Raw genomic sequence first — 11163 nt, forward strand, 5'->3', positions numbered from 1 at the left:
GGAAAAAGTGCAGGAAAATTCCCCTCTGCAAGAGTCTTCTTCCACGCTTCAATCCATCAGGGCCAAACCTCTTTTTGTTTTCACATATATGTGTTCAATTTCTTCATATTGTCAATAATTTCTTTTCGTTAAATTATTTATCCTAATATTTCATAATAGAGATATTCTGTAAGATCTTTTAAACGTCCCTTTTTTGAATAGATGCATGGCATGTGCACTTTGTAATGTTAATTATGCACTCTTTTTAGAATAAAGTTATAATCATGTCTTGGTATAATTTTAAAATTGCAATACTCCTATTAATTCAATAATTTCACCCGAGTTTGTTTTTGTAAAAATTTTGTGATTACACCAGGTGGTGAAAAATATAGAAAATCGCATGATTTCCACTATACTTATTGTGGTAATACGGTTAAGAAAAATAGTTGATTAAGTGAAAAATATGATTAAGTAAAAGGTTGGTCTTACCTGTCGGGTCATATTGGCTTAACCTGACATGAATTGGAAAAATGCCTTGAGTGGGTAGGGTAGGGTTTGACCCGATTTGTTGTGTTTTAAAAAAATAGCCATTTTCTATTGTGGATTTTCGATTGTTTTGGTCTAGCTTTCATTAACTTCTAATGCAAATCTCAAATAAAAATGCCCAAATGCTTTATGTTTGTGACTTTCAAGTGGCAAACTTTCATTCAATGAAATGTAAATACTGTGCTTATATACCATAAAAAGTTGAGGAAATTTACCCTTTGCCTTTAAGATCCCATCCCTTTATATGCGCAACCTCAACAAGCGCATTTTCCCACCGCTTCAATTCGTCGGAGCCAAACTTCTTGTTTTTAGACATGGCTTTTCTATACAACTTGGTTTTGAGCTTAACATCGTCCGGATGCACGTCGTAGAAGATGGGAAGTATCTCTTTCTTCCCATCGGACGTTGAGGTGCGTTCTGCCATGTGCACAACCTCACGGAGACACCACGAACTATCAGCATAACCCTTAGAGAATATAGGTATGTAGATTCGAGACTTGTCGAGTGCTTTCAAAAGCTCTCCATTAATTTCTTTCCCGAATCGGAGTTCTTCGTTATCCAAGAAAACGCAGATTCCAGCATCTCTCAAGCGATGGTAGAGGCAATTGGCGAATCCATTGCGAGTATCCGGTCCCCGGAAACTCAGGAACACATCGTACTCTTCGCGAGACGCATCATTGGCTCTCGAGGATGACTCCGAGTCCCTCCTTAACGCCTCGTTCTCTTCCCCAGACCCATCGTCGGTTCTCAAGGTTGGTTCCGGGTCCCTCCTTCTCTTCCATTTCGTGAATTGTCTCCAAACCCTGCCAAGAATTACAAACTTCTAATCTGATCGAGACTTAAAAATAGGAATGTTAATCGAACAAGCAGGCTGAATTGCAACAAACATGTACAGGAGCAAAGTTTCTTTTTTCTCTTTTCTGTGCATTATCTGTAAACAATAGCTCGAACAGGAGTCAAATTAGAGCACTTACAGTCCTCCTACAGTCAAAGCAAGGATGATGATTAGAGCCTGACTTCCGTCGAATTCCATCTCTGGGCCGATCCTCTCAGCTGTACTCACCCAGAGAAGAGAACCACGCTTCTCTAAACAGAGCAAATTGGGAGGGTTCAGTGAAGGAAGATCGACTATTACTTCTCAAGGTGAAGAGAAGAAGGGCAAAGTCAATGAAGGGAGGATTGAGTCGCCGAGAATGAGAACATGGGGGTGAACAGACACTGAGAGGAGTCGACAAAAGCGGGCAGTGGGAGGGACGGGGAGGGACAAGATCATGTACCGTGCACGTGGTCCAACACTAGTACAATAATTAAAGAACAGGGAGTTGAAGATTAAAAAAGAAAAAAATCTCACTAACCGCCAAACAAAAAAGAACAAAGAAAGGGGCAAGACTGAAATTTCGAGAGAAATTTAACAAAATATTCCACGTTTTAACGGCGTTAGAACTACAAGGACACCGGCCAGATTCAAGGCACATGCCTTTTTTTTCCACACCGATAGGTAAACGGTTTGTTTTTCTTTCCCTTCCGACCAGATTCAAGGTTCACGCTGTTCATTGTCATGTCATTTGGCCCAAAAAAAATAAAAAATTTTACAAGAGCTAGAAGATATAAAAAGAGTAGGTTTTTCTTTACCGCAAAAGAATCACGTTTTAAGTAACGTGATTGGATGTGGCCGGTGTATTTTCAGTCAACTAATTGGCCTGTTCAAATTGACTTTTAAAAATTTAGATTTTTCTCTTCAAACTTTGCAGTGCACGCTTAGTTTTATTTTTTATCAATCTTAGGAATTGAATCTTTTACATTAATCAAATATTGACACCTTTTTTTTAAATTCAACTTCTCACCATTTTCTAATAATTGAAGCAATATTTCAGCTTTGGCAAGAACATGAAAAGGTTGATTTTTTCTATTTTTAAGCCAAAATAACACGGGCTCAGGTGAGTTTTTTACTTTTCAGCCACAAAGAGTTCAAAAAAAAAAAGGTTGATTTTTTCAGCTTTGGCAACAACATGAAAAGGTTGATTTTTTCTTTTTTTAAGCCAAAATAAACGGGCCCAGGTGAGTTTTTTACTTTTCAGCCACAAAGAGTTCAAAAAAAAAAAACATTGCCACACGCATTCCTTTCTAATCAAGTCAGAATTGTCAATAAAACATTCGTCATCGTGATATTATTGGAAGTATCAAAGATCTTCTCGTTGAGGTGGGAGTCTCTGAACCTCTTGGCCAAGGTAGTCCCTCGAGAACATCTATACTAGGACAAGTGGCGAAAGCAAAAGGTCCTACTTGATTATAATTACTTTTTTTCTTACTTAAAATATTCTTAATTAGTTATTTCATAAATATTATATCAATTGGCAAATGCCTAAATTAATAAAAAAAAATTCTTTCACATATTTCAGTTTTAAAATTTGAATATTTTCCACCTTACAAACTACTTACTAAAAATAGTACAAATCTTAAGATAATTTTCTCTTTCCACATATGCGTTCGATTTTTTTCATATTATGTCCATAATTTCTTTTCATCAATTTTTACTCTAATATTTCATAATAGGAAAATTTTGTAAAATCTTTTCAAGGTCCATTTATTGCATGCATGCATTGCGCAGGCACTTTTGTAATGTTAATTAAGCACTCCTTTTAGCCAAAATTCTAATTAGATAGTGACAAAAGCGACACCTCGATGGAATCCAATTTGTGGCCGATCCTCTGCGTTGCATTCACCAACAATTCCCAAACAAACGGCATTTGAACCGTGGCTTTGTAAAAATAAGCAAATTGCGACAAGAATTAATGAAAGAAGATTGGCAATTGCCTCAAAAGGAGGGGTGATCTTTGGCTTCGCGATTGCTCTCAATGTGAAGAAAACATCAAGAACAAGGGGAGGATGATGGTGGATTTTTGTGAAACAGAAGAGTAGCAGAAATAGATGAAACAGAGGAACGAATCTCAAGAGTAGGCTAGGTAGTAAAATATGAAAACCACTTATGTAAATTTTAAGATATGTGTTATTTTGCTAACACATATCTTTTTGGAAGGCGATTAATTAATTTAGTTTCGATTCTGGCATCTGGCAACAGGATCTGAGAATTGAACGTGGTCCCGTACAAAAGGCACATGCTAATAGGCAGTAGGAGGGGTGTCACGCCCCAAACCTCGAGCGTGCTAACATCCTACAAATGGCCGTGTAATAGCAACGTCTCAGGATGCATCGCCAACCCATATAGATAACATCGATCAAATGAACTCATACGGAAGCGAACTTAAATCTTCCAATCAACAAACGAATAAATGGGATAGTAAGGAAAGCACTTTGAGAAGAAAACCAATAAAGCCATTTTATAAACACATTGTTAACCCCAAGAAGATACATACATACAAGTCTATCACGTGACCACTTCCTAAAAGACCACACATAAACAAAAAGGGATTCAGTGGTTGGGTTAACCTAGCTTCACTATTAAAGGGGACGGTCAAAAAGATGGGATTTCCAAACCCATTATCAAACCTGGTGATACCTAGGAGGCGTCTCCGGATCAGATTCCTCTTCGTCCGGATCGAACTCCAGATCCATCACTTCTTCGTCCGGCAGGTCGATATCCATGGGGTCCCACACTTCTTCCCCAAACCCACCATCTGGTGGTCCATCAAAACCCCTAATAGGTCCAAACAACCCATCTCCGTCCCTAAGAAACCACGCTATGAACTCATGTGGCTTCCACATCGCCAATCCTTTGTCCACCCAGACGGTGGTCACGTGCTTCTGGTATGCCCTATCCGGCCTCACCGGATACTCAGATATAATTGTGCCCATGTCCATAGGCACTCCAAAATAAGTGGGCAGTCAGTTCATAGTTGGGGGTCTAAAAATAATTAACAAACAACAATGAGATAAACTCAGCAAGTTAACGACCTAAGCCTTGATTAGGAAGTCAACTCATATTGGATGAACCTAAAACATGCAGCGATACAACGATGACAAATCAATAGCAAAGCAACCCCGGCTTTACTCTGACCATATACACAAGCAGACAATACAATCATGCATAAACGAACAAGCCATAGAATCACCGCAGGCATTCTTACCTTGCCTTAGTACACACGCCCTACACGATATAACTCAGTACGTGCCACAACAATACAATCAATAAATGGATAATCCAAACACATAGCAACTTTCACAAACTCACATGTCTCGATCATTACAGCCACTCAGGGCACGCCCATCCTTGTACGGGGTTGTTCCGGCTTAACCGGATATTTTATTACGGCCACTCAGGGCACGCTCGTCCTTGTACGGGGATCTTCCAGCTTAACCGAGTATTTATTACGGCCACTCAGGGCATGCCCGTAATCCACACGGGGGTCTTTCGGCTTAACCGGATATTTGTTATGGCCACTCAGGGCACGCCCGTAATCTACACGGGGGTCTTTCGGCTTAACCGAGTATTTCAAATTATTGCAACTTTCATGTCCAAAAAATGCAGTAATTAATTCACACGTGATCACATACATATAATTAAACCGTCAAACTTTGCATGCTTCCCTTTTCAAACATCATTGCCCTATTTAACTTATAAAACTTTACATATAAACCTGACACTTTAGGGCTTACTATTTATATGTCCCCAAAAACCCTTTCAAAAATTAAATAATAAGGTTTCACATAGAGCAATTATTATTCAGGGCAAGACAAACAATAAACAGTATGAAACGAACATAATTCAACATTTAAATCAAGTATAAAGCAACCATATAAAATGCACTTATCGCCCTAATTGTGATAACTTATCAATCAATTAGTGATAGCTTATCACTCAAAACTGAGAGCTTATCGTCCCTCCGACAATAGCTTATCACCCTTTTTCCAATATCTTATCGACATTTCCTTGATAGCCTATCGCATAATTGGCGATAGCTTATCACTAAAACTTCGATAGCTTATCGAGTCCACTTATCACCTATCGCGATAACTTATCACTACCGCTTATCACTTATCGCGATAGTTTATCAACTAATCCCTAATTAATTAGCACTAAGCATAATTAACTTAATATAAACTCATTCTAATCAAGTTTAACGTACTAATCAAGGGATTAGGGTGATAACTCACCCGTTAACGATTCCGACAACACGGGCTCGACGGCGGCAGCAAGGGCTACGCGTGGCTCGGTCCGGAAACGACACGAGGTGACGACAATAGCATGGACAGCAGCACCACAACTTCTATGGGCTGTTTTTGGCTTGCGGTGGAGGCGAACAGGCGAGGAAACGGCTCGGACGGACGGCACACAGCGGGGGAACGATCACGACGCTCGGCAGGTGGTTCCACGGCAGCAAAATAGTAACCAAGGGGGTTGTTCTGTTGGCTTGGCCGAATGAAATGAGAGAGAGAGAGAGAGAGAGAGAGAGAGAGAGAGAGAGAGAGAGAGAGAGAGAGAGAGAGAGAGAGAGAGTGTGTGTGTGTGTGTGTGTGTGTGTGTGTGTGTGTGTGTGTGTTTGGGAGATATTATCCAGTCCCCAAAGTCTTCATTCATCATGTAATTGTCCCCTAAGTCTTCATCATAAATGCCCATCCTATCTTTGTCTCTTTGTTCAATAATGCAAGAAGGGTAGAATAGTCATTTCACAAAGTATAGTATAAAATACTATATGCGTATATGGGCTAGAATTTTGTACGGGCTCGTATAAATCGAGTTTGGGCTAAATAGGATAAAGAATAGGCTTGGAAAGTTCACGGGCTCTAATTGGGCTTCAATTAGCTATTATTGGGCTTGAAAATGGTAAAGCGGGCTTAGTGGGCCTCATTGGGCTCACTTGGCTTGCTTGGGTCCAATTGGGCCTCCACTCGGCCCACTTCTTCATGGGCTCCAATTCTCGGCCCATTAACTCCTTTTTCCGAGTATTTCGAGCAAACTGATAAATCGGAGAATTGACGAGACGGCGTCCAATAGTTTCATCTTGAAATCCTCGAAAGTTCAAAACTCAATTTCGGACTCTAATTCATGATCAAAATCGATCAATTGTGACTTTAGTATATCTCAAACTAATGGGCGGCTTTAGGAGTTACGCGTATTCGACCCATGGTTGATTTTGATATCAAATCACGTTTAAGCTTTCTCGAGCCATTAATGACCTCGATTGTCATGTAATTGCGAGGGGTCAATCGCTAGTTCCGAAGTGCACGATCATTAGCAATTGGTTTAGGATCGTTTGCAATCCATACAATGGTTAGGCGGAATCACCTGCGATCCGATTATATACTATTGGTGAAATATTCTATAACCGTTCCTTGATCGGTCGATAATGGCTCAAAATTATCCCTCATAAATCCTTATGGTCGAATTATCAATCCATGGTTGAGTTCTCAAGTCGTGCGTACTTAATTCCTTAATAGCCTTTCCCTAATGGTTAGTCTTTCATGAGTGATCAATTCAGAGTAAGATTTAACTAACAATGCATCGATGAATATAATCATTTCATTACATCCAGAGTAGGGTCGAAACTTAAGGATGTCACGGGGGGCTTCAAAGAATTCAGATTCCAAGCATTTACCTGCAAGAAACCGCCTTCCTCTGCTTCTACAAAGAGAGACTATATCAAGCTACTGAAGTTCATGCCAAGTTATAAACTAACCTAGTCAATATCATTAGACTTCTAGCTTTCGGTGCGTGCAAATATGGAACATTGCTCCATGCTAGTAATTTCCTTAATCGCGTAGGTAAAGTTCCAAACCCGTTGGTGACTAAATTTCAACCGACAACCTCTTTAGTTTGTAGCATGTTATCAACAGTTTTATGATAGTATCATGAGTAGAACCTAGAAGTTGACGTGGACCGAAAGAACATGAGTAGAACATGAGGTCGTCATGGCCAGGGGGAGGGCCAACCTTGCCAGATTTGGTGAGGGCAGCCGGTGAGGGCAACCCTCACCGAGTCTCGCCCTCACCTAGACTAGATTTGGCAAAGCCGACCCTTGCCCAAGCCAAGGTAGCCTCGCCAGATCTGGCCTAGGCGAGGCTAACTCTCGCTTGGGTGAGGGCTCCCCCCACCTAGCCGATCAACGATGACCCTCGCCCAGGGCAGGCCGCCTAGCCATGGCTAGTGGCTGATCACCGGCAAAAGGAGGAAAAAAGAAAAAAAGAAATGAAATGAAAGAAAAAAGAAAAAAAATGAAAAAAGTAATTAAAAAATCAAAAATATATTAAAATATTATTAAAAAATATCTACGTCAGCACCAATGGTGCCACATAGGCCGGCCGATGTCCATGCCAGCAATATACAGCCAAAATTAGCCGGAAAGACTAAATTGGCACCATATCAAAAAGTTTAGGACTAAATTGGTACCAAATAAAGATTTAGTACTAAATTGGCACCAATGCAATAGATTTATAACTTTTATGACACTTTTTCCCAATAATTTATTTTCATTTATTTAATAATTCTAGTATTTCATGTAGGGAAATTTTGTAAGAACTATTAAACGTCTATTGTTTGCATACGTGCATCCGACGTGCACTTTCCGTCCAAGGAATATTATAATGTCTGGTTGGGGGACATTTGTCTTTGGAACTATATGTGCATTTTCAATGCCAGACTCTTGAACACCGTTATCTAATTGTTTTTGCAATGCATATATGCATGGATTACATCGCAAGAGAGGACCCGCTGAATAACAAGAGTAGGTTAGGTTAGGCAATAAAATATGCAAACCACAAAACATACGGAGCCTAAATCACACTTTTTTCTCCCTCTGTCGAAATCTTCTTCGTTTTCCTTGCGAGACATGCTTTATTTCTATTCTAGTATTCTAAACAATAACACTCTGTTTGGAAAGCAAGATTCGATGTGGAAGGATTCTAGTGGAAAGAATGATCGGGTGGTGAATGCAAGATCATTGTTTGGAAGAGGTAGAGAAAAATCTGGGCCCATTCATTGCGAGAAAGAGAGGGACGACTGGAGTGTACGAAATAAAACGGAGGAACGAAACAAGAGTGGGCGGTTCAGATGCAAACCACTAGGGAAAAAAGTATAATATTGATTGGGCAGTTGGTCGCATTACACTATAAATTGTATTGTTAATATCTCCTGGTAAGTTTCTGCGAAAGAGAGGACCCGCAAAATAACAAGATTAGGTTAGCTAATAAACCATGCAAACCACTAAAACTCAAAAAGCTCCAGCGACCGCCAAGCTGGTGGCAGACACACGACGGACACAGCAGAATAATAATTCCTTTTTGACCGAGTCCTAGGTGCTGTTTGCTTTAAAGAATACCCTCCACTTTCGTGTTCTCATTCACTTTTGAAAAATCTTAAATTAATAGATCTATAACAAAATTTACCCTAAATTAATTTTTTAACTATAAAAATTTCCAAATCGGTACACCTGTAATAAATTTACCTTATGTTAATTTCCGTTAAATTTTATCGTCGAATTATTGAGTAGGATGATACGTGGCAGTTGAAAGGTGTACCAGTTTGAGGTTTTACCTCTGTTTGTCATAGGCATACTAGCTTGCAATTTTTCATAGTATTAATCCACTTTAACGGAAACTGATGGAGGGTAAATTTGTCACAAATTTACCAATCTAGGGTTTTTTGTGGTCAAAAAATTAGTTTGGAGTAACTTTGTCACAGGTGTACCAATTTGGGGTTTTTAGTGGTCAAAAAATTAGTTTGGAGTAAATTTGTAACAAGTGTACCAGTTTGAGGTTTTTCGTGGTATTAACCTCAAATTTAAAACCAAAACTAGTTTATTTGTCTTTAAAACAAACAAAAATATGATAATAATTCCTTGATGCAAACATTTTGGACAACACATGATCAACTCAAGTGTCAACATGTTTATGAACATGTGCGTCGATGCATGCATTACCATTTTATTTGTCTACGCTTCTTAAATACTTCTCTGCTATACATGTTGCCGTATATATTATTTGCGACCACCATTTTCTTGTTTTCTTTTTCAACTTTCAAGCTATACGAATGAGCTTTCATCATCCGTGCATGTCGCTTGATCTCTAATAAGAAACTCAATCTAGAATTGGAAGAACAACTACCCAGGAGGAGAGAAAGCCTGCACGATATCAGCCAAAGACGATGAGAAATAATTTCTCGCCGAGGAAAGTACTCGTTGGTATTTCGATTGATTAATAGCTCATATATGAACATCATTAGTTGTGCGATTTTTGACCAGATTATGTAAAATAAGAGGGTTCAAGTCAAGTTGGATCGAGGAGAGAGAGAACGAATCTACAAGGTGGACAAATAGAGATATATAGAAACATTGGACGTTCGAGTAAAATAAGAAGGAAAAACAAAACTGGGTTTGGTCAATATGAATTATCTTGTGTGTTTGTTTGGAAATTTTCCAAGGTTTTTCTAAACTAAGAGGAAAAAAAAGGGGTTTGGTTAATAACGTCGTTAGGCAATAATTTTCTCTGATGATACATGAGTTTCTTGATATCTTCGTTTTTTTTTAAAAATGGACAAGATAATCTTTTTTGAAGTTGAAATTGTTAAAAATATGTCTTGAGTTTGAGCCCGAAGTAAAAATTTAAGTTTTAAATTGGATATTTTGCGGACATCCAAAATCAAGCAAAGCAAAAGAGACGTGAGTTTCCGGATTGGAGTTGGAGTCTGCGGCTTCAAATTGGAAAGTCCGATGTGGACTTTGATTTAGACATTGACTCGGTCAACGTGTCAGAAGAAGGAAGAAATCAACGAAAAAAATAAAGGAAAGTCGTATTGGGTTGTTTCCTTCTCCAACTAGGTGTTGACTTCTTTGACCAAATCAAATATTCGTTTCTTATTGGCGGTGGCTTATATATATATATTCTCATGGGCTGTTTTGTGGACGGCGAGCAGAATTCTTGAAGCGCCGCTTGCTTGCGAGTGCTTGGCAGTGGGTTTGTATTTTTGTTCGTGGAATTACACCAAGGCTGCGTTTGGTCGTCCGGATTTCTAAACAGGATAGGACTGGATAGGATAGGATAAGAAATCCTGGGATTTCTTCATATCCTATCCACTGTTTGGTGGACTACGGATTTAAAGTCGGATAGGATATTTTTTTTTTATTTTTTGCTATTCACAGGTTCGGAGGAGTCAGTGAAGAAAAAAAAAGCCGAGAAATTTTTTTGGTGAAAGCGCACAAGGTGTGGGGATGAAGATGACGGCGAGTGGAGCGTAGAGTTTCTAGAAAAATAGGCATTAGAAATCCTATCCGAGTTTATCCTACCCCCTCCCCCGGATTTTTTTATCCGGTCTATATCCGACCTTATCCTATCCTGGACCACCACCAAACACAGGATAGGATAAAACATATCCTATCCTGGCTTTTATACGGTCGACCAAACGCAGCCCAAGAGTTCAAGTGTTCGTAGTGATTAAATCTTGTGGTAAGACTTGTGAGCAATTCTTTTGCGAGATTGAGAGATTATTTCGTGAGAAATTGTAGGGCTAAACACAGCGTGAGCTATTGGGTGTAATTGGAGTTTGGAAAATACTAAGATTGTTTAAGTGATTCGAGTGTGGTTGTAATCTCCGTTGTATCTCTTGATCTACAGTGGAATTCCGTGCTGCTCTCCCCGTGGATGTAGGTCACTACGACCGAACCACGTAAATCCGGTGTCCGATTTATT

General features: G+C 39.3%; 1 protein-coding gene across 3 annotated transcripts in view; it reads right to left on the reverse strand.

Moving 5' to 3' along the window:
* LOC115685324 (disease resistance protein L6-like) overlaps positions 1-1773 on the reverse strand; it is a 44076-nt gene extending 42303 nt beyond the window's left edge. For all 3 annotated transcript variants that reach the window (XR_008816369.1, XR_008816370.1, XM_030610372.2), the window contains exons 1-2: positions 1500-1773; positions 741-1328 (exon numbers count right to left, since the gene is read on the reverse strand). Coding sequence is in view for 1 of the 3 variants with exons in the window: in XM_030610372.2 (XP_030466232.1) it covers positions 741-1328; positions 1500-1558 (647 nt within the window). In the remaining 2 variants the exon portion in view is untranslated. The remainder of the gene's footprint in view (positions 1-740; positions 1329-1499) is intronic.
* Positions 1774-11163: the final 9390 nt, after the last annotated feature.

This window comes from Syzygium oleosum, unplaced genomic scaffold (genome assembly GCF_021117445.2).
Source record: "Syzygium oleosum isolate NSW1041296 unplaced genomic scaffold, Sole_v2.1 Sole_v2.04, whole genome shotgun sequence".
NCBI lineage: Eukaryota > Viridiplantae > Streptophyta > Magnoliopsida > Myrtales > Myrtaceae > Syzygium > Syzygium oleosum.